The sequence below is a fragment of the Triturus cristatus genome, chromosome 3_1, assembly GCF_964204655.1.
Source record: "Triturus cristatus chromosome 3_1, aTriCri1.1, whole genome shotgun sequence".
NCBI lineage: Eukaryota > Metazoa > Chordata > Amphibia > Caudata > Salamandridae > Triturus > Triturus cristatus.
This window is the reverse complement of record NC_140583.1, coordinates 297,496,439-297,520,946: the sequence shown is the minus strand read 5'-3', so window position 1 is coordinate 297,520,946 and position 24,508 is coordinate 297,496,439. Positions and strand designations below refer to the sequence as shown.

The 24,508-nt window shown below is 48.0% G+C and overlaps 1 protein-coding gene across 2 annotated transcripts in view; it reads right to left on the bottom strand.

Moving 5' to 3' along the window:
* The window catches only part of HEXA (hexosaminidase subunit alpha), a 61,148-nt gene that overhangs the window by 9,774 nt on the left and 26,866 nt on the right, over positions 1-24,508 (bottom strand). For both annotated transcript variants that reach the window (XM_085643930.1, XM_085643929.1), the window contains 2 exons: positions 10,017-10,089; positions 7,218-7,401 (listed from right to left, as the gene is read on the bottom strand). In XM_085643930.1, the coding sequence (XP_085500056.1) occupies positions 7,218-7,401; positions 10,017-10,089 (257 nt within the window). The remainder of the gene's footprint in view (positions 1-7,217; positions 7,402-10,016; positions 10,090-24,508) is intronic.

The window sequence follows — 24,508 nt, the reverse complement described above, 5'->3', positions numbered from 1 at the left end:
GTTTTTTCAGCTGCTGCTCGCAGGTTATAACAGAGCTTTACAAACGCCACCGGCCTAGCGAGTGTCTGTTTCGTAAGCAGAAATTCTAGCAAGATTTGCACAGGAGAAGCCAACCTGGGGAGCCTAAAGATTTGTTTATAGGCTCTTATCAGTTTTTCTAACAAAAGAGCATCATTGCCCAGCATAATCTCCATTCTGTATGCAAGGGTTGGCAACAGTTTGGCTTTCATAACTGATCCCAGGGGCTTTAGATCGTGGCCTTGAATAGATCTGGCCAGTGACGAGAAGCCATAATTAAGGGCCTGCGCTTTCGCCCTAATCGTCTTCTCCTGGGAAACAAATGAACCATTTGTGTCTATTTTCACTCCTAGGTATACATAGAGTTTGACCTCCTCAATGTTGTTTCCGTTGATAAGCTTGCGCTGTTGATACAAGGAGGCATGCTGAATTCGGATTTTGGCTGCTGCCCCCGGATGGAAGATTCTTCATACGGGAGCCGACCTAGGCATTTACATCTCCACCCTGACTGTACACCATATGCCATCATCCCGGAGGGTGTCCCCCCTGCAGGATGAAGGTGCTTCAGAAGACAGGGACAGCTTAAGGTTCAAGGAAGCCCACCGGTGCATGAAGAACCCAAATTGGTCAACAGACCTAGTGGATAACATTATATTGGCCCATGGAGTGGACTGGTTAGGCCCTTCCCCTAAAACCACACAAGGAAACTGCAATGTGAAAAACTTTAAAGACCCAGGCCTGGTGAGATCTGCAATACAAGGTTCAACCGCTGTAGGAGAGAATGGTAACCGAATCCATGCTTTTCCACTAGGGTTTTTGTATTGTCCTAACCTCCCCCTGGCGGCGAGTTCATCTAATCTTGGGACTGGCCTCCCCCGTTCATTGTCCCTTCCAACCTGACTGCCCACTTGCAATGGTTTTGCTCCCCTCTCAGGCCTGTTAGATAATGACTGACTGTTCCCCAATGGTAATAATGAGCCTGGAAATCAGGAGGCACAAATGACAAAAGGAGCCTTCTAATTCCACTTGCATTACTATGGCATCTAATGCGCTACTGGTTGAAGATCATGAATCCCAGCTGACGCTTGACAAACAGGATGATCTTTCCATGATTTCTTGGAATTTAGCTGGGATTGTTCCCAAACTGACTGATTCTGAATGGTCCTCCTTTATAGGGAAGCAGCATGTTTATTTATTCCAAGAAACGTGGGCAGCAGAAAAAGTGTTTGTAAATGGGTTTGTCCCATATAGTGTGGATGCAAAGCCCCCAATGAAATCCAGGCTGGAAGATAGAGGTGCGTTGGTTTTGGTAATAAAAAAAATAAAATAACATTGCATGCTCACACACACTACTGGAAGTAAATTCTCCTGATCTAATAGGGCTTCTGGTTAAAGTTCCCTCTGGATTGACTATGGCACTATTTAATGCTTATGCTAGATCAGTACTAGTTTGCGATGAAATCACCGGCCCTGAGCATGCTAGATAAATACATTGATAGTTACCAGCAGCAAGCAAAAATAATAGTGGGAATTTTTAATGTAACGTTTCAGCCCCCTCCATCTATCAGTGTGTTCATTGAGCAAGAAGATGAGAAATGGGATATAACTGTTTCTATCTGGTAAACCCCAACACCACTTTATCAATGTTGCCCTTCATATTGCATCCATAGTGATGGTTAAGGATCTCCGAGCATGCAACAGGCGAAATCGTTCTAACCAGTTAAGATCATTCACGTTTAAAAGGGGTTCTTACTCAAATATTATTGATTTTGTTTTCCTTGATGTAAGGCTATGGCCGTTGCTCAAAGATATGAAGGTCACAACTCGTACACAGATAGCTAGAAGAGCCCACTGGTTACATCATTAACTGGGGACGCCCTTAAAAGAGCCTCCGCTACTTGCCATACTGTGGTCCCGGAGCCTATTTTAGCCAATAATTATGGAAGAGTCTCCTGGCCTTGAGTAATGTCAAACGCAGAGATCTATCAGAAGTTTGTGTTTTTCCTGTCCGATTAAAAGGAAACTCCTGGCTTGCTGTAACAATCTTAGATATTCATAAACGCCTTTTTAATAGACTGCAGTGCATTTTCTGTAAATAAAAAAAAAGAAAACGGCCCCATGCAGGCAACTTACGCGAGGGATCCCAATGGTTCAATCCAGAGAGCAAATTGACTAAAGCAATGCTGAAATAGGCAGTTGAAGGGCGCAGACATTGAAGCACGATATAAGTATGAAGTGGCACTTGCTGAAGCCAAGCGGGACAGGGAGGAAAGAACTGGCAGGATCTGCTGCAAAATAAACAGCAGCAGATCCTTCTGGCACATAATCTCACACAGTATCATAGACAGTACAATCATATCCAGTCAGAGAAGTGGGTAGACCACTTCTCTGTAGTGTATGCCTATAAAACATCCAATATCCATCCTCCCTGCATGAGACTAAGAGGCCTAATTGAAGATGTACTAAATCTCGCTCATAGGAAGACCGCTGAGGCATGGTTCATTAGTCTAGAGGATACTCCTTCTACTATTAACAGACTCAAGTCCGCAAATGCTCCCGGACCAGATGGAATACCAGGTGACATGTATAAATCTGAACCACGGATATGGTCTAGCTATGTTAATCATTTATCAGATGTAATTGCTGCTGGGCAGAAATCTCAGACACCTGGAGGGGAGTGGAAATAATTCTAGTTTTTAAGAGGGTGACGCCTGCAGTCTGTACAACTATAGGCCTATAAGCCTAATAGACAACTTGCAGAAAGTGTTTTCACAACACATCATTGACAATCTGCAAAACTGGATAGATAATGAACAGGTCCGATCTACACTCCAAGCAGGCTTGCAAGCTAAAACAAGTACCTCTGACCAAGTCCTTAGGTTTGCACTCATATAATGGAAATATGCACCGCTCAGCAACCAAAGATTATATGTTACCTTCATAGATTGCTGGGCGCATTTGATCTTGTCCCTCGTAAGAATCTCGAGAGTGATCGCAGAAATGGGGACCCACGGTAGCCTGAGCAAACTCATTGCCAGATTACATGAAATTAACTATGCTCACGTCCGTTGGTGTAGCAGAGGTAAACTGACAACTCGTATTCCCATTCTTCGCAGGGTTAGTCAGGGGTGCGTCCTTGCCCCAAACTTGTTCACCCTGAATGTCAATCAATGATGTGGTGGCGGCACCAAGGGCATGCAAGTATGACTCTCCCGTTTAAAAGGGATAAAAATCCCCATATTCTTTTTTGCAGAAGATTTGCTTCAATCTCAAAAACCCCTAGGAGTCTTCAAAACCTGATTGATAAGTTTCTGGAATTCTGCACGGCAAGGTGCCTAGAACTAAATGTGACAAAAATAAAGTATATGGTCTTTATCAAAGACACAGCTAGAAGCATAACTGTAAAGATTGACAGTGAACCCCTTGAAAGGGTATTTTGCTTTGATTGTTTGGGAGTCAAACTGTCTGACAAATTTAAATGGGAATCCCAAATTATCAAAAGTTTCCATCTAACAGTCCACAGAGTTAATCCCATACTCCGACTGCATAAGAGGACATATTCTGGCACAATTTCACCAGCATTTGAGGTATACCATGCCAAAGTGCAGCACTTTTTGGAGAGGCAGTTTGGGCTTATACCGACATCCAGAAGCTGGCCATAGCGGAGATGAATTTTATAAAGATCACTTATCTCGGTCATGACCAACACCCCTCTTATCTCTATGAAACCATAAACATATTGGATAAGGCATTTAGTCAACCCCTGAGCTACGAGAGTATAGGGCCTCCCTAGGGGATCTGATAAAAATGGGCAGTGCTATGAAGGTTCCTTGGCTGTAGTTTACTTTTAACCGGTGTAAGAAACTAGGCTTACTCAAATTATGGGAGGATCCTGGAAAAATTCGCAAAGCAGAGATTGCTCCTTTGAAATCAACATACTGGGCCTACGTGTATGACCAACAAGCTACAAGGGGGACTTAAGGAAGTTGACAAAAAAAATCTTGATTTTAAACAGAGGCCACACTTTGAAATATTCATGGACACCAGTACACCACCCCTCACCAAAAGCTTATAAGCAAGGTTACGATTTAGTAGCCGGACCCTGAAGGCATTTAGCAGGAAGTGGAAGAAAGACCAGGTCTCTAACGTGTGCCCAGCCTGAAATTTGGCCCTTGAAACAGAGGGACACATTTTATTTTTCAGTTCTGGGTATCATGGCTCACGCCGAAAGTGGATATGCCTGGGGTATTTGAACTTGGGGATCATCCGCTATCAGCTGCCCAGAAAAATTTGAAAACTCATACTTCTGGTCCAATTCTATTCTCAGTCAGTCACTTCCTATTAAACATTTGGTTTAAATGAGCAAAATGTTTGGCCTAACTAGATTTTCAATTACTGGCATATAAAAGATCATGCCACCCTACCTTACCTTAAATCTCTTAGCCATACCTGCTGATCACAGCCTGTCCCAAATATGTTGTAGTGGGGTTACATTTTTTTTGACTCAGTCGGTTCATTTGGACAGCTACTTTTCACTGGTTATAAAGATCTTTTTAAATGTATAAAATTAGGTTCCAACAAACTTTGTAGATATTTACACTTTATCAATTTTAGTACTGTGTTGTGTCATATTGTCCACCTAGTTTGGACTCTCAGGGATCTGTTTATCGCTGGATATTTTTGCATTCTATGAATTTTGCACTTCACGTGATCTAGCCAGGATACATTTTTAACCAGCTGTTCAATCGGTTTTTATATTTTCCGAGGATTGGATGCAGAGGTTTTTTTGTGCTGTGCTATTCTGTGGCTATTCCTCGCGAAGCCCTATGTGATGAAAAATGAAACGAGAATCAAACTTTTAAGACTGTTCATTTTATATTTATATTAAATGATTTTTAATATGTTTACTTTTGATGTTTTATTGTACACTTCGATGGTTATGGCAACAGAATAAAGTATTTTGATGATGATAATTTAGCAGGTCAATAATCACAGATCTCTTATTTCCTATCAAAAATGCGGATTGAAGAAGTGTTCTTTCTTCTACGTCAGTCCGGTACTCTACCCATATACAGACATAAAACACTTACATGTTCAACAAACAATGTAATTATAATTTCAATGAGGGCCTCTTAGTACCTGACAGGCAATTTACACATATACCCAAGGCTGCAAAAGACTGCCCCCATTCAATGCAATGGTAGTATTTGTATCAACAGTTTACCCATCACCTGGTCAGAGTGGGCAGGGAAGATAATCCAGACACTTAATGAGATCTTTACAGAATTACAAACACATTATAGCATACAGAGTTCCTAACACCAGCGCTATTATCAGCCGAGACATTATCCGATAAGCACTTTAGACCTAGACCCAGTTTCACTGTCTCCATCACCTACTGCGCAATAACCTAGGCTCTGGGAGTAATGTCAGACATATACAGTACAATCACATCCGAGCTCTTTCAAAGTCCATGGAAGGGACTTTCATACTGCACTGGCAGATGACATAAAAAAAGACTCTCTTACTAGACCAAAACAAAATACTCCAAGAGACCAAACTTAAATCCCCATATTTTAAAGTCATGCATGACTGGTATTGTACTCCCCCAAAATGACAGACACTTGCCTCCACATGCAGATTGTGGAGATGTGATTGCAAGTTACTCTGACCTACACTATATTTTGACTATCTTAATATGCTTGCTTTGGATGAAAATGTGGGATAACAGATAAGCTGAGCCACTAAAATGGGTAGCTGCATTCATAGATGCAGCCAAACTCTATAAACTCAGACACTGGCGCCAACATACGCTACTAAAGGAACATAAATGGCTTCTGGAACTACAGCGTAATACCCAATATGAACACACTGTAAATAAAATCAATGATGAATTAGAAGCATTCAGTGCGATATGGGGGCTCCTTCCTTGCTTTCTCAACATGACTTAACCATAGACCGGAATTCTTAAAATGTACTTGCATATCAGTTGTATGTGCAGCACAATCATCTTAAGACCTGGGGACTCTGGTGTCACCATACATTGAAATAGTCCATAGTGTACTAACAATGCCAGTAGCTCTCACCGAAGACTACCTTCACTGCTTATAACTCTGTTTGCCTAACCTGCTGAGTGTTAAGTTATCAAGATTTATATAGCGCATAGCTACCAATAAGTGTGTCCCAGCGCTAAATCAGGCAGCCTACAGCCACAATGAATGTGCGATTATGCTTGCGGGAAGAGCCATGCTTTTAGTTTTTTGTAGTTTGTAGCTCCATAGGGAGTTTATTCCATGTAACTGGCCTGAGATAAGTAAAGACCTGCCGCCAGTTCTGGGCCTACACATTTTGGGAACTCTACACTTTCACTCGGAGACGGAACAAAGGTTTCTGGACGGGACAGTCATGAATCCTCTCTCTCAAATAACCGGCTCCTGACATGTGCATAGCTTTGTGGACAAGGACCAGAGATTTAAGAAGTATCAATTTTTTAATGGGAAGCCAGTGAACAGCTTTCAAATGTGGGGACGTGTGTTCTCGGGTTAAGATTGAGGAGGACACAGGCTGCCGAATTCCGCATCACCTGAAGTCTGCCAAGAAGGTACTATGGGAGACCCAGGTACAGGGCGTTTCGTAGTCAAACCTGGAGGTTACTAATGCTTAGATCACCGTTTTCTTGGTGTCGTCTGACAGTAGAATAAGGAATTTGCCAGGGTCCCCAACAGCTCGAAACAAGAGCCAGCCAGTGCCTGGATCTGTGGTTGAAAAAAGGGCAACATCAAACTTGATTCCCAAGTTCCTTAGGGTGCCATGTTGGGGGTCAGGGAAGAGGGCTCCCGTCAGCCGGAAGGTCCTCCATAAATCTGGCGATCTTGGGCCAAACAACACTCTCTGTTTTATCCAGATTACATTTTAATTGGTTGATTGACAACCAATGGGACACTTTAGAGAGGCAATTTTATATGACTTCCCCCAGCGAGCTCTTGTCCTTCCCTCAGGAGAAGAGGCGCTGGGTATAGTCAGCATAGCAGATTACCTTAGCTCCTATAGACTCCCCTAACACAGCAAAGGGCATGAGTGTGATAGATACTATTGTGCAGCTCACCCAATTTCTGCACCTTGCCCTTCATACTGTGGACTGTGCACTCCCCTCCAACCATTTTATCGCCAACCCTTTTCAGGCTTAGCTAACAGCGTACCATTAAATTGCAGGGGCTCCACCTTGTAGACATCCCTCCAGTCCTGCCCATAATAGATGACATTAAGGTACCAAGGAGAAGACAAGAGAGCTCGATATCCAGCCTTGGTTACAGCTGCCAGCTCCTCCAGGTACTTCTTGTCTCCTGATCCTTTCCACACATGCACCACAGTGTCATTGCTCATCTGTGGGAAAAACCAGGACAGAAAAGTGGGTAAATCTGAAAATTAGGACTGAGGCATTTGGGGATGAGAGAAATGTGCAATGAAACAGCAGTACCGGAAGTCAACAGGCAGACTAAATTACACAAGATTAGAAGATGGAGTGATGTAATTTTTTTTCTCTTCATATTTGCCCACAAATGAGTGTCGTTGGATGCAATTAGTAGACTTGGCACACCCATACATTTTACTTGATGAAAGAGATTATGTGAATGGGTGCTGGTCTGCAGTTCTCTAGGTCTGAGCCTCATTTCCAGTCTTTTATACAATAAACATGGCTGATAGTGTGCTCTGTGGATGCACTTCAAGGTTCAATGATCCTATTCACTGTCAATTATGGTACTGGTATCTCTCTATTAAATTTCTGTTGATTACGTGAAAGCTGCAGATGACACGTGTTTTGTACCTGCCAATAAACTGCAGAGCTTTATCAAGGCAAAGCACGTTGTAACTTTAAGCTATAAAACAAAGTAAAATAGAATGGGATTCATTCAAAATAAATAGGTGTATTTTGTCCACGGGTTCATGTGTCACATTGTAGTACAGTTCACCTCACAAGGGGGACTGCAACTTTAGATCTTCATGGCTCGTGCCACGAATGACACTCCTTCTGTTTAACCTTGAATTGCAACTTTAAACATGTGTAGCCTTAAGTTTAACGTCATAACAAAAATGCAAAAGAAATACACCAGCGATATAATTGACTCAGATCGGATCATTGATCTTATAACTCTCTTAAAATGCGCAGGATCGTCCATATTGTTAATTTTTTTGTTTATACTTCACAGCAGATATTAAATAAGCAAGAAATTTTTCCTGTTCGGTGTACACTGGGAGGTCAATCTTCTTGGCCAAAGAAACGTGAAATGCTACGTTAGCCTAGTTTCTGGTTTGAGGTTTTTTCTTGTCTTCTAAAAGTCAGAGTCATTCAAGACCCTAACACAGAGGACTTATGGCAGAACAAAACTTTGTGGCCAGAAAGACAATCAAAGGGTATGATAAAAAAATGGCAACATACTTGGTGCGGGTTGAATATACATGATCTCTGCAACAGCTGGATGATGGATAATTTTGCTTTGCAGTGGACGATAAGACCCTCAGGAGATGAGTGGTCTGGTGTCCAGGTAAGAACGGTGGTAAATGAGGAGACACAGATATGGTTAGAGGGACCACATGGGCTGAACTATGAAGAGACCGCTTCAAAGAGATTGAGCAAGTTGTACGCTTACCCACCATTGCTTGACGCAACAGGTTGACACATGGTGACCAGGATGAATCTCCAGGTAGGCACAGAGTGACAGTGAAGGTAAAGCAGTTACCTTACCTTCTCTCCTTAGCACACATTTCCCACACAGTGTTTATACAGAGTAGTTTAGACCTGGTAGAGGTACTTATCAGTCTAGAGGAGATATGTTAAAGGTGGAGTTAGAGCAGCATTTAACTTACATTTTGGGAAGGAAGACATAATAATAGTTGTTTTTTGGAAAGTGACAAAAAAACTCATCTGTTATCCAAGCAAAGCGGTCATTAACATGGAAGACTAACCTATTTATTACCTGGAATCAACAATGCCCACTGTAAACAACTGCACTGTTGTGAGTACAACAGGCAACAGCAATATGACTTGTTATAATGATGAACATACCTGTCCCGAATGGCGGCAGGAAGGACCAAGAGGTGAGCAAAGTGGGCCACGGTTATGCAGAATGTTATATATCTATAACTGTTAAATATTATCAAGGTTGATGGATTGAGGGAAGGATGGAAGTCTCAAGATGTTGCACTAAAAGTGTAGCCTAGTGATGAGTTTGAGTCAGTGAAACCAGGGCCTCGGTGATACTGTTCATTTGTATACTGAGGCCATCATAGGAAAACATAAAAGTGCTGGGAATAACCTGTTCAACCTTAACTGCGCAGAAAATGCATTACTGAATTGTGAAAAAGAAAACCTCCACAGGCAAGAAGAAGTGTGCAGTGGGTAGCATGGAGCGCAACACAATAAGAGAATTATCCAGCACTAGGGAAAGTCTCTGCTGAATGTAGATGACAAGGCACCAGCCAATCTGAGTGGCACGAAGTGGAAGAGAGTAACCGCACCAGGCAGAGGGAGGCAAAGGGTGAGATGAAAAGATGAAAGGTTACTTTAAGAAAAGGAAGCCTAGATAGAAACCATGCTGGAGAGGAACGCATGCCACAGAGCATGGAAACAGCATGGAATGCTTTGGTTAGAAGAGTCAATCAAGACTTAAGGGCAGGAAAGTGTGGCAACCAAAACATAGGGGGGTGTGATAAAGAAAAAAGAAGGTGTAGAGGAGAAGGAGTGAGACAGAAGGATGGGAAAGTAACCAGCAAATGAGAAGGCGACTTCATATGAAAGGAGTCCGGTATAGTTGGAATAATCGAAGAGTGTAAGAGGCAGAAAGGAGAGTAGGAAGAGTTTATAATAACGAAGAACAAGCACAGGCAGTAGGATGAGCGAGAGATTTTGGGTTTGAAATGCATACTAGGCAGAAACGAAAAACAGTGGCACAAAGTAAAGTGGGGACGGAGTCAGAAGCTCCATTTCTTGCAGTTCTTACCTGTACTTTGTTGTCAAACACCTCCTGCCACACCACGGGAGCTCTGCTGAACTGACCAACAATCTTCAGCAGCCTAGAGGGACACAACAAATATCAGATGCAAGAGAACGGAGGGAAACATTAGCAAAAGTCATCATCTTCAAGGCAGAAACATTACAGATGTGGGCCCCTTATTCGGAGTTTGGCAGACAAGGTACTGCTCCACAGAAGTACCCGGTCTGCCAGCGGTAGAGTTAAACAAACAGCCCGACGGACTTGAGGCAGTTGGCATAAGTAAACACGGAAAGAGCAAACGACAGACCAAGGTCGAGCACATCCAGTCCACATGTACAATAAATATGAAAGGGGTGCAATCACTTCCCACACCCGCCGTCCGGAGGTGTAAAAAAATCGTCAAGTTTTTCGCGAAAAAATGGAAGGTGCACTTGTTGTGAAGTCAATAGACACGGATAAGAATCTGTTCCAAAAGTACTCCTTTTTATTCAGATTAATCTTTAAAACCTGGCACACAGCCAACGCGTTTCGTTCCCGATTTTTTGCCAGAGGGAACTTTGTCAGGGCTGCAATGTTACAGAAAAGACATGACATCAATACATAGACCAATGTTGAAAGACAAATATAGTGATAACAGACTCTACGTCTTATCTAAAGACAAACAGATTGATAAACTTATTTTTGGTGTTAATTATTGTTCCTTGCCCTTTTAATATAATCCAGGGCATGTGCCGATGTAGGATTTCTAACAGAACAATTTCCTTTCTAGGTTTTTAAAAGCACGCTTATATTTCTATATATGTTGATCACTTTCGTGAGCTTCGAAGGCTGAGGTGCGTTAGTTTTCTGCTTCTTTCAGAGAGGGTGGGTCTTATTTTGGGATTTCAGCCCTGGAAAAGTCGAAAGGACACGGAAGTGAGGCGGCTGGTGAGTTGAGTCTTGTAGACAGTCTTGGACTCTCGGTCCAAGTGTTGTGGCAAGAGAGACTGGGTGTGCGAAGGGGTCATGCGCCTGTCACCATGTGGCGTTCCCTGGTCACAGCTTCCAGACCAGACGTATCCCGGGCCCTCCCTCGTCACTGCATGCCCAGGTTTACTTGAGCCCTTCTATCACCCTCTCCAAGGACCGTGCCAGTGGCACCCTCTCCATCCAACGTCATTCCTCCCTCCCTAACCCTGCTCCGCATCCATCGCTGAGGAGGGGGTCGGGGTTGAAGCGCCCTATATCCTCCCCACAGACAAGCCTTGAATGATTATGCTTCAAGCTAACGGAACACGGCACAGGTGCGATACATGATGCCACCCGGTTGCATGGTAGCCGTCTAAGCAGCTGTGCTTACAGGGCATTCCATGCCCAAAATAATCTCGGAGATTTTTAGTACAGTAGCTATTCACATCGGCATCCTTACCCTGCAGGCTTCAAATACATTGTTGAAATAATTAAGTACAGCGCGATGCAAAATGCCATAAACGAAGGCTAAATGATATAGGACAAGAATGAGCGCCATCTGGAAGTGCGAGCCACTGGCAGATACATTTATAATAGGACAAACGTACATCTGAAATCACAAATGGCAGCAAAAAATAAAAAAAGGATTGCATTGTCTGAGAAGGTTGATGAAATGTGATGGCTGATTACAAGGGAGGGTGGAGAGCTCCCCCTTCCAAATATTTGCCAGCAAACGAGTGCTCGATAGGGATTTTGTTTCGGAAATTGGGGGGTTCGAGATGAAGAGGGGCCATGCCAATCAACTCCCTCCCTGTAACAAGGCCCGGACGAAATACAAATCATGCTGGAGTAAGCTTGTCATTTTCATGATGTGCTTATTTAAATTCATCTATGGGGGTCCCAGTATGTGCTGTACATTTGCATACTTTGGCCTATGCTCCCTGAGGGTGCATGCATGCATAGTGTGGGCTGTAGACATACATTAATTCATCCATTCCTAATAGGGCGGTTCCCGGAATATGATGCAGTAATATTAAACTTGAATACTAGCAAATGTAACGTCCGATGGCTGCTTCCTAGCATGGACATGTGCTCTGGGAATGCCCCAATTTATTCATCTAGTCATTCATAGTAATCCCAATATAATAGCGCTTATGCTGCCCTCAGAGCTTTCCAAAGGCATAACCCCATTAATTCATCCATTTCATTGATACAGCCTTTCATTGCGCTCCAGGTATGTAGTATATATTTGTATACTAGCGTTGGTGCTGCCCTCCGGGTGCATCCTGACAGAGCTGCACTGAAGCCATGCCCCATCTATCATTCATCCATCTATCCATGGTAGCCCCAGAGATTTGATAGCGTTTGTCGCGCCAAGCCAGGCAGCAGGAGCCGACACCAGCGCAGACAGTCCAGCTAACAGAGACAGCATCATTGTTGCAGTTTGCGTTGTTTCCGTTAGGCTGGCTTTGTAACGCGTCAGCATGGCATTACCCTCAGAGCATAATGAAGTTACTGTTTGGCAAATAGGTCGGTGGCCAGATTTATAAGGAGATGTGCGTCACAGCAATATATTTAATCGATGCAAAATTGCACAAGTATTAATAAATAACAATTAAAAAAAGCTTTTATAGGTCTATTCATTGTATGCGGTACCCCCACCCCCTTTTGAAGACCAGCTTTCCATGCGCCTGCGGTAAAGCTCGTTTGATGTGGATTTAGCCAGTAATGGCTAATTCAATAGAAGGGGCGGGCATGGAAGCATCTTGCTATACAATTTGTACTTCACTGAAATTAATAGCTGAAATTAATAGCAGAGGCTTCACTATTCTGCAGAGACGCGGCTTTGATCTCACTATGAAATGTGCCCTTAGAGCTCTGCCGAGTTGTTTTGCAAGTTTTAACTTTGCTTGCAATAATGTCAAAAAAGCAACGTAGCAATGAATACCAAACCAACGTGGTGCCAATTTAGTTCTATTCCATAGTTGGTGTAGAATCAGATTGTACCAGTCCTTGTTCCTTTTGCCTCGGCGCCACCCGCCCACCTATCTCTGCATTTACTGCAGCACAAAAATAAAATATATACACACGCCTCTTTACTGTGCCAACACACAGCACAGCTCAAGAAGCAGGTGCGATAACTAAGAAGAGCACCTGGATATCAAATGAGGCCGCACGTGCAATAAAAAGAAAGTCAAATTGTCTAGGACTTTCCCAAGGATGTATATATTGAGACACGCGCGCACATACGCTTTGTTTTACAATTTGTAGCCTTTGTTATCGATCCATTCACCTACTCATCCATCCACCCCTTCTGTCCTACCAACACCAACCTTTGCCTGCCCATACACTCATTGTCCTTCCAACACACACCTCCACCCGTCTGTCCATCCACGCTCCCACTAGCCTTCAAACACTCAACTCCCTCCATTGGTTCACCGACGCACTGTCCTTCCAACAACCATCTACATTCGTCCATCCATTTACCCACCCTGTCTTTGCAACACCAACCAACCTCCATCCATCCATTTCCCATGCAGGTGTATAATATGCAAATATAGATGTATAGCTAATGGGTGAATACAAATAGATAACATGCATAAGCTATAGTTGCCACATAATATACATTTAAATACACATATCAACAATGTCACTAAACATACTCATACACTAGTAGACACACACCCCAAGTAGTGTTTAGTGCATTCTAGAACTAGCACTACAAACTTTAAGCTTAAACATCAGCATATTCTTATGTTACTGTAGGCTGAAGTGGACATATCTGGACATCGGCATACCTTAATATTGGTGCATCTTCACGTCACCATATCTTCATATCAGTGTATATTACGGATTCTACATTTGAATATCTATTCTGTACAGCCCTACGCCTATCTATCCACCACTCCACATAATTCCACTACACAAATCCACTCCACACCACACATAATTCCACAACTAACAAATCCAAACCATCCCACATAATTCCACTACACACCAAGTCAAAACTCATGGGTAAAAGACTGTCATTTACAACTCCAATAGCTCCAACTCTCCCAAATGTAAAACCTGTTAAAATTGCTAATGCTGGTTTAATGATTTGCTATAAATAAACAAAATGGACAAGTTCTATTATGAGGTATATGCGGTCAAACACTCTTTGCTGCTACCTTCTATAGAAAGGAGTGCAAACAACTGTAGATAGTTTTTAGGAAACCCCTCACCCACCTACCTGGTAGGTGGCATGCTTCATCATCGGGGCCCAGCTGGATCACCTAGTGCAATCCAGCTGTGCTACAACGCCTGAATTACAGCGGAGCAGGTTGTTCGGTGAAGGAAAGTGAAGTGATATGTGAAGTGCAGTTATGAGTTAAAAATGTGTCTAGGAATGCCCTTTTTGAAAAGTTTTAATGGAAGGGTCCTAGGGCATAAGTAAAAACAGACGCGGGATCTTCTTAAGTGGTGTTATTCACAAATCCTCTGGTCGGAGTACATAAACTCCGAGTGTGTTATGCCTCATGGATCCAATCGGTCTGCTATGTCCCGTACTGACCGTTTGTCAGGGGGAAAAAAGGACGTTATGACCTACACAGCCAGTCGAGACCGCTGCTTGCTAAACATTTTTCCAGCAGGCTCCTTCATTCCAATTTCTGCCTGCTGTTCCATGTTACTATGATCAGACTTGCATGTGCTGGGGAAGACCTTTTAGATACATTCGCTGAAAATTAGGAAATGGCCTACTCATCCAACAGTGCGACCCAGAATTATTTGTTTTTAAAGACAGCCCTGAAGACTTTCCAGTTTTATTAACCTAGATCAGTAGAACTATTTTTAAATCAGTTTTGTTAGGTTATCAATCATTTAAAAAGTGTGATTTCAGAGGGGCTTGGCTTAGGAAGCCAACATGGCTGACGTGTTCTAGGCTGGCTCCGTCCAGCCCGCCATTCATCCGACGACAATCCTGGCATCCCGGAACACTTGAGGCAGCCATAGACGTGGCTGAGGCGCGGTACCCGGTTCCCTCCTGATTGGTGAAGTCTGGGAGCGGGGAGCCGCGGTGGAGCTGTAATTCCGCCGCAGCAAGGGAGAGGCCTAGCCGAGTGAAGAAGGTCCCCGGAGCGGCGAGCTGCGTCCCTGCTGAAGGCCGAGGGCGGACGGTGGAGCTCAGCCTGGCTGGCAGGCACACCCGACGGTGGAGTGCGGATTGGGGATTGGTCCTGCAGTGGGAGGCTCGCCCTCTGAGCTGTGGAGCCCTGAGAGACGGAGTCGGAGTGTTCGCGGCGGGAGAGGCGGCCGATCCTGGGCCTTTGTGGGGTCTGAGGCGCTCGAGGGCGGAGGCGGCCGGCGGGCCTACTTGTTGCAGTGCCCCATAACTCTGGTGTAGCGGGGAGACCAGCGGCACAGTCGAGCCGCATGGGGGCTGCCGGGGGTCTGGTAGGTTGCTTCACCCCTGGCTCTGGGGTGGTAGTAGTGGTTGAGCCCCGGTTTCTTCCCCCCACTACCCCCTGTCAGCCGTACAGACTGGGATCAGCGGCTGGGTCCGGCCGCATGGGGGGGGGGGGGGGGATCTGCTGTAACTGCGACTGGCAATCTCGGGCCCCTCTCTTGGATGCTTTGGGGTCTGTATGCTGTGCGGTGGCGCACCCTTCGTTCACCCGCATTGACAGCCACAGCGGGAGAGCGGAGGAGCAGCTGGTCAGCTTCGGGGATCAATGGTCCCACAGTAGGGCTGCCACCGCCCCAGTTGACATCGGCTTGGCCCGCTGGGTCTTTGGTGTGGAAGCCAGAGGGAGGATCCTGTGCCCCACCAAGTTACCCCATGGAGGGGAATAAGTAGCGGGACTCGGCGGCACTATCGAGTCGCGGGACTGGGACAGAGGATCGGGTCGCTTGCCGGGCACCCCACTGCCTGCTTCAGGACTTACCTTGGGCGTCCGGGGCTTTCGGTGGTGTCTGGATTGAGCCGCAGGAGTGAGGGACGGGCTGCTGGGGGAGCCAGTCGCCGCCTGTGCAAAGAATATTAGGCGGTGCGAGTGGGTGAGCTCCGCCCGGTGACCGGTCGCTTCAGGAGCTGGTGGGGCGGGGTCCGCTCGGAGGGCCGGAGGAGTGGAATCGGGGGTCGACTAGAGCACACTCGGTGGCTAGATCAGGCTACGGGATCCGCTATTCCCTGGTTTGTACATCGCTTGGGCGGGGGCGGGCCAGTCCTAGACGCTCACGGCATCAACATGACCAGAGACAAGGGTGGCGGTGGCTCAACCAGGCAGGGGCCCATCGATACATTTACTGGCCCGGTGGTGGGAGCCTCTGGGGGCCAACCAGGAGCAGTGCCAGACAACGCGGCCCTGATGGCTGCCATTACCCAATCAAGAGACATGCTGGATGCGAAAATAGGGGCAGTCGGAGCGGACGTTATGCTGCTGCGGCAACATCTACGCAATGCGGCGTCACGAATTACGGAGGCTGAGACGCGTATTTCTGGCGTGGAGGATGACGTTGCGGAGCTGAAACAAAAGGTGGCAGCGATGGAGACCGTCCAAAAGGGCCTCACACTCCGAGCAGAAGATGCGGAAGGACAGGCCCGGTGCAACAATCTCCGATTCGTTGGATTTCCAGAGGGCTGTGAAGAGGGAAACATGGAACACTTTATCAAGACTTGGCTGGAGCAGGAGCCAAGATGGCGACCGGAGCAGTCGCTTGAGCGCCCGGCTCCGTCGGCCCTTGGCCTCGGACTATCATCCTGATTCCTATCCTTGCCGATTTTCGAGGTGCAACGCGTGCGACGACGCGCTGACTGCGCCGCCGCTTTCCCGAAGTCTTAGCCCGCCCGGATGCCGGAGTTTTTGGTGCCTTTGTTCCCCGCCCTGTACCCTTGCTCTACTGTGGCCTCGGCCGGCCCCCTGGAATCGTTGCAGTCACCGGACCCGCTGGTGCAAATCTGAGCCCGAGGTCCCGATCCCGCCTCACGCCACGCACGGTCGCCAGAAGAGCCGGGAGAGAGACGCCCGGACACCTCCTGTACCCTGCATCTGATGGGCTGGAGCCAGAGGGTAAGCCCCGGTGTGGCAGGTCTCCTACCCCGCTCTGTGGACCACGCTGTAGAAGGCTGCAGACCCCCTTCTTCTATGGTCTAGTCGGCTGCAAAGAGAGCCTGAGGGAGGGGAAGAGACTGCTGGCTTTCACCTGTTGCGGCGCAGACCTGTTGGGAATTGCCTCCTTGTCACGATCCCCCCCCTGGCCACGGTACTGTTCAACGGTAAAACATGGCGCTGATTGCCTGCTCGCTGCTGGGGGGTGATGCTCCGGTCTCGCCCGCTGCCCGCTTCGCCCTCCCTCTACCAGACTCCAGCTCCCCAGTGCCGTCCCGGATTGCTGCCGTTGGGGGGACGCAGCTTCCGCTGACATACGGCTCCGTTCTGGCTGCCCTGCGGGACTTTCGTCTGCAATTGTGTGTCGGCTTGCAAACGCTGAGTGAGCGGTTCGACTCTACACTGTCTGCTGCGGGCCGTGAGCGCCCCGTTTGTGATCAACAAGACGTGAGTCTGCCAGTGCTGTGGTCCTCCTGCGGGGAAGCAACGACTGGGTATAACGGTGCTACACTGGTGTCTGCATTTGGCTTTCCCGGCGCTCAGGATCAATCGCTCTCCTGCTCAATGGCAGATACTTTGTTTCCCCGGTCATTGCTGCCTGCTTTGTTGTTGCCTGCCTCACCGTGCCCGCAGGAGTTTCCAGCTGAACTACACCTGGCGACCTCGAGGAACTGTTCACGGTGGCCTACGACTCCTTTTATGTGGAACTCATGTACTTTACAAGCCAGGTCTGGATTTTATATGGTGTGCAAGGGGACCTCAATAGATGATCGGCGGCCATTTTGTGACTCTACTTCTCCATCTTCTCCCAAGTGGCCATATTGTCTTTGTCTGTTCGGGATGCGGGGCATTCACGAGGGGGCGGGTCTAATCGTACGCCCGCGATCGGGCCAGGGCTAGATTACTTTCTATCATCATGGCTTCACGGCCGGGCTGGACTGAGACTGGAATTGTCTACTTATGTTGTGCGCACTCGTCGCGATCTGTCTGCCTTCATTTCCGTGGTCTTACATGCTATCTTCCCACGACCGCCTTTGGGTGTAGTGGGGTTTCAGTGTGTGGAGGCTTGGTTGGCCGGTGGTGTCGGGCGCTCCTGAGGATACGTGGGCTCCTCCCCGCCTCCTTTCTTCTTTCTTCTCTTAGTTTCTTTACTCTATTCCTACTTTCTCTCTCGTCTATATTTCGGGTTCATTGGGCGACAGGCACTATGCTGGGGGGGGGGTAGGCCATAGCCTCCGCATTGGTGTAGGGTGGGGGGGTAATTTACTGTTTCTTTTTTAGTTCTATGGGCCTCTTTCTTTTATGTCTCTGCGCTATACTTGTTTCGATTCGGGGTCCGGGTGTGGGGTGGATTGAGTGGGGGCGGCTTTTAGGGGGTGCGTATTTACTACTGTGATGATCCTGTTATCTAATTGCATCGCCTTACTGTATGAAATTTTCTATGGCTGTTTTAATGATGCTGCTGCTCTCAAGTGTATGAAGCCGACTTGCGGACTCGAATCTCCTTGTTTCTATCCTTTACTGACTTTTTTCCCGATAAAAATTTTTTTGAAAACCTTAAAATTAACCTTCACTTCTCCTTCCCCCGGTGTCAAGGATCCCTCCAGTGTATGAATCCTGAATCGTTGCTAATCTTGACCTTGACGCACAGGGGAGGTATTGTTTGTCTCTGTGCTCAACCGTATTGTGGCCGGCCTGATGGTTGTAGGCCCGTATTTGTTCTTTTACTATGCACAAATAAAGGTTTTAAAAAAAAAATAAAAAAAAAGACTTGGCTGGAGGGCTGGCTCCCCCCGATGTCCAGATGCTTTGTGGTGGAGCGGGCTCATCGGGTTCTCCTGCAGAAGCCCCTGGTGGGGGCCCGCCCGCGGCCTGTCACCGCCAAATTCTTGAACTATTTGGACAGAGATGCCATCCTGAAACAGGCTAGGGCCAAAGAACCGCTGCTTTTCAATAACTCCCGAATTCTGATATTCCCTGATTATACGCGACAGGTCCAGCAGCAACGTCAGTCATTTATGGCCTCCAAGGCCCGGCTGAGAGAGCTTAAACTTCCCTACGCTCTACTCTTTCCAGCCCATCTCCGAGTGGACTTTCGTTCCCGTACACACTTCTTTGATACTACGGAGGAGGTCTTCAGATGGACGGACGAAACTGTGCGGGTGAGGCCTCACACGCCGCCGGGTAGGGAATCAGACTCCTCTTCAGGGGATGCAGCGCGGGGGGGCCCATGTGGCCGGAGGCAGAAAGGAGACCGGCTATCGAGGTCCCGGCGGCGTTCGCGGTCTGGTAGTGCCGTCGGCCGAGGGGGGCCGGCCCTTGGGGGACAGACATTGGATCCTTTGCGGAGGATGCAGGTGCTGCGCTGTGAAACTTCAACTACCGATAACCGGGATGTCCTGAACTAGGCTTGACCTACCGTCTGATGTGAGCTGGCGGGAGCCCTACCCGGTGGTTATGGGCTGTGACTTGGGGATCCATTGGTTGGGGTGGTTCACATCCCCCTGTTGGGGGGTGGGGGCCAGCCCCGCCGCAACAGATACTTCAAGGGTTTTTTGAGGTATGGGGTGGAGGGTTTGTTGGGGGAAGGGTTGTTGCTGGTTTCAGGTCGCACGTCCATTACAGGTCCATTGCAGGTTGTACACATGCCTCCGAGGCTCCATGATAGTATGGAATAGTGATGCAACTCCCCCATGGTTGAAATGTCTGATGGTGGGCAGGGGACGCAGGGTGGTCTCTGTATCCTGAGTTGGAACGTGCGAGGGGTCTTGGACAAGATTAAGCGGGGGCCATACTCTACCACGCGAAGCGGGCGAAGGCAGATATTCTTCTGTTGCAGGAGACCCACCTCATGGGCACAAAGGCCCTTTGCTTGCAGCGTTATGGGTTCCAACAGGTCTTTCATGCTGGCTTTATGAGAGGGTCTCGTGGCGTGGCTATTCTGATACATCGTAGGGTCCCCTACACGCACGAGCAGCAGTGGAATGATGGGCAGGGTCGCTACCTGTTTAATCGGGGGTAGGGTCGGGGAGGATCCTTTGATTTTAGGTAGTGTGTATGCCCCTCCCCCGTTGCAGTGGAATTTAATTGAGCGGCTACAATCTTTGTGGGTCGACATGCCGGATGTAATGTCTGTGGGTGGGTGGGGACTGGAATGATGTTATGAACACAAGTGTGGACAGGACAGGGGGTGTGGAGGGTCGTGGAAGAGCTCTCCCAACCAAACTAAATTCTCTGGTGACGAGACTGGACTGGGTGGACACATGGCGGCGGGCTCATGGCGCGGTTCGGGAGTATACGTACTTCTCGGCAGTCCACCACTCCTTTTCTAGATTGGACTACATCTTTGTTCCCCGGACGATGGCTGGAAGGGTGGTGGCGGCGACGATTCTGCCCCGGAGGCTCTCGGATCACTCCCCAGTGCTCATAAAACTAGGAGGCAGGCAGCCGTTTCGATGGCGCCTGGTGGTACGGAATCTCCAGAAGGCGGAATATGCAGCACATATGGGCGAAGCCATAGCTCAGTATCTGACGGCCACTTTGTGGCAGGCGTTGAAGCCCACACTGCGAGGGGTGGACATCTCTTGGTGCGCAGCGGCTCGCAGGAAGCATAGGGAGAATCTGACCCGCGCTGAGGCGAATATAGAGATACTTGAGCGACAAAACCGAGAATCGGCGAGTGCTCTGGGAGTGCGAGGGTTGCTGTTGGCTCAACAGGAGTGCGCAGCTCTGCTGATGGATGAGGCACGGCAGGTATGGCTGGCAACACGCAGCAGAGTTTACCAATGGGGGGACAAATCGAGCAAGATGTTGCATCGCCTTTGCCAGGGCACCTTTCACGCTCAAGCCCTGCCGGGAATTTTAGACACCGCGGGGATCCTCCATCCATTGCAGAGAGCTTCGCTACATATTTTGCGGACCTTTATACCCCCCGGGAGTGTCTGTCAGCCGATATGATTGAGAAATTTATTACAGATCTGCCTCCCAGGGCGCTATCGGATGAGCTGCGGGATAGGCTGGAGGCCCCCTTGTCAGACAAAGAACTGGGAGCGGCCCCGGAGGAACTTAACCCTGGGAAAGCTCCTGGACCTAATGGGTTTTCGAGTGAGTTTTTTCATCGGTACCACGTGCAGTTGGCCCAACATTACCGTGCGGTAGTGGAGGAGGCCCAGGACAGGGGCTTGCTTCCTCCAGACTGGAGACACGCAGAAGTGGTGGTGTTCCATAAGCCCGGGCGTCCCCCGGAACATCATGCCTCTTACTGCCCCACATCTCTTTTAAGTGTGGAGGCCAAAGTTCTGACGAAGGCGCTGGCCAATCGACTATTGCCTCATATCACGTCACTCATGCACCCTGATCAGGCGGGGTTCATGCCTCAGCGGGCCACCCGGCACAATATTAGAAGGGCGCAGGTGGAGATTGCGGCGATTCAGCCGTTGTGGGAACCGGTGGCAATACTTTTGGCAGGCATGGACAGGGCGTTTGATTCTTTGAGTTGGGTTTCCCTGTTTGCTCTGCTTCCTAGACTCAATCTGGGTCCACGCTTTTTCCTATGTGCCACCTCCTCCACCTTTGCTATTCAGAGGGGAACGCGGCAGGGATGACCCCTTTCACCGTATCTGTTTGCTCTCACCATGGAGCCCTTGGCGGCCTAGGTGCGTGTAGACGGGCCTGTCTGATAGAATAGCGTTATACGCAGATGACGTCCTCTTTTTCCTGACGGCACTTGACAGGACGGGGCCACGGCTTCTGCAGATAATGCGGATCTTTGGTGAAACGTAGGGTCTATATATGAATCCCCACAAATCCACATTGTGGGTGTTGGGAGGCCAGACGGGGGTGGGCTCGTGGGCGACCGAGGTCCAGTCAGCTGCAGGTGGCTTGAAATATCTGGGGTGGTACTGTTGGATGTACCAGCTGTGGCCTAGGAGTGTAATTTGACACCTGTGTGGGATAGTGTTCGGGCGGACCTTAAGTCCTGGACTCGCATGCCCCTGACACTGTTTGGTCGATCGGCAATCTTCAAGATGGTGGAGCTCCCCCGACTTCTCCATCAGCTACAGAATCACCCATACCAGATTCCGCCCAGATGCTTCCGGTTGGTGAACTCTCTCTATTGGGACAGTTTCTGTGGGAAGGGGGGGGGACGGTGCGAGTGGCCATACGAACATGCTTCTTATCTACCTATAGTGGGGGACTGGCATCCCCGGACCTCCTCTCGTATTATCAGGCCTCGCACCTGCTGGTCCTTAACGAGTGGTGGTATGGGGAGAGGGAGGACCCGGCGTACGCCCTGGAACGTTATCTCATGAGGAATCACACACACTGCATACAATTTTATACTCGGCGCAGTTGCGAGGTGCGCTGCCACCAGCCACTCGGGTGGTGGTCATGGTTTGGAGGCAGGAGCTGCGGCGCATGAGCTGGTGGAACGTCCTAAACTGGGAGACTACTTTGTGGGATAATGGGCGTTGGCCCCAATTGGCGGACCTTCCGGGGATGGGACGCCATCGGTATTTCCACCCTGGGTGATGTCCTGAGGGGCACGACACTGAAATCCTTTCGTGATCTCCAACAGGAGTTCCATATGCGTCAGGCTCAATTTTATCGTTATCTGCAGCTGTGCCACACGTTGTCCCCTAGTCTGCAGGGCCTGGAGTCCATACCCGAATTTAGCCCTGTTGACGCGAAAGTTTTTAAGGGGGACTTACTAGACAAAAAGATTACACGTATTTATCGGTCTCTGGTCATACACTGCTCCCCTACACTACAGAAACTTCGGGGGGACTGGGAGGCAGATGTGGATGGGCTGGAGGAGGAGGATTGGACGGAGGCCCTGGCAGCCCCGCGGGGGCGGCCATAGCTATACGCTTGCGTCTAGTCCAATTCAAATACCTTCACAGAGTCAATTTCACCAGGACACGATTGTGGCGGGCGGGAATGATCGCCTCCCCGGACTGTCTTCGCTGTGGACGTGCGGAGGGTACGTTTATACATACAGTTTGGCAATGCACATCGTTAGACCGCTTCTGGAGGGGGGTCTTCGCCCGTCTCTCAGAGGTTCTGGGATGGGAGCTTATCCGCACACCAAAGCTGGCGCCGATACATGTTATGGAGGGGGTGGGGGGAAATTTATATAAACGACACCTCCTGCTACTAGGCCTGACTTTGGCAAAACAAGATATTGCCAGGGCCTGGAAGGCGACGAGGGCTCCCTCCGTGGCAGCCTGGAAAAATGGCCTGGACTTCTGCATGGGTCTGGAGCAGCCCATCTTTGTGGCCAGGGGGTGCCCGCGCAAACACTATAAAATATGGAAGAGATGAGCGGAGTACCGGGGCCTCTGGCTGGAACCTCCGGTAATGGAGGAGCCTTCGATATCGGCTTAAGTCCGGGGTATAGCATAGGGGGATGGGAGGGTAGGAGCAAGGAGGGTGGCGAGCCTGGGTTAGGACCTATGGATCGTTTCTTTGATGTTGCAAATGAGTGGGTATGGACCAGTGCAACCTTTGGGGGGGGGGGGGGCGGAGGGAGTTGGGGGTGTGGGGCAATATCGTCAAATGCAAATGTTTTGTATTGTTGTGCATGAAGGGGGGGGGAAGAAAAGTCATTTGCTGTAATGCATGTCTTTGGTTTGCTTTGGCAGATGACTCTGGAGTGCAGAGCCCTTCGCAATATATGCAAATTGACCAATAAAATGTGTTAAAAAAGATAAAATAAAAAAAAAAGTGTGCTTTCAAGTAAATATTATAGAACTGGAAGGGCAACACAATACACCATCACATATCCTTTCATTAACATATAATCACATTTTCAGGGACTTCTAGTACTGTAACAGTGATGTTTTTACCAAGTATGTTCATTACTTGGAAGCGCTGTGGAGTGTATGAGGGCTGCAAATATGTGCCATGTAGCAAATAGTCTAGTACTACGAAGCAGCTGAAGGGAGAAGACATGTTGTGGAGAGTAAAAGAAAAGCTTGAGTTCAGAAATGTACAGTGGTTTCAAACATCAGCATCTGGAGAGTCTAGTGCCTCACTGTAGGAAGCAGGCCCTCTATACAGTGTAGCAAAACGAGGTACACTGTGTAGAGTACAGGTGACTTGTACTGATTTACAAGGGTTAAATAATAATCCCAAATGCTCTCTCGTAGTGTGGGTGAGCAGTTTAGGCTTATCAGAGGATAGTGTAAAGCATTTATTACACACCCAAGAGTCAGTAAAAGAGACGCATACTCAATAACAGAAACCCAACATCAATTTATAAAAATAACTGATTTTTATAAGAATTTAAACACCCAGGTCATCATAATCGGTTAAGTACTTTTCGAGTTATCAGTTTTTAAGTCACAATAAGAAAACACTACAGCAAACAGTAATGTTATCCTATAGTGAATCAACATATACTGCATAGGGTCCATTAGCAATGACTTACAGGCTGGGGGGCTTGTGTGCAGGGGTGCA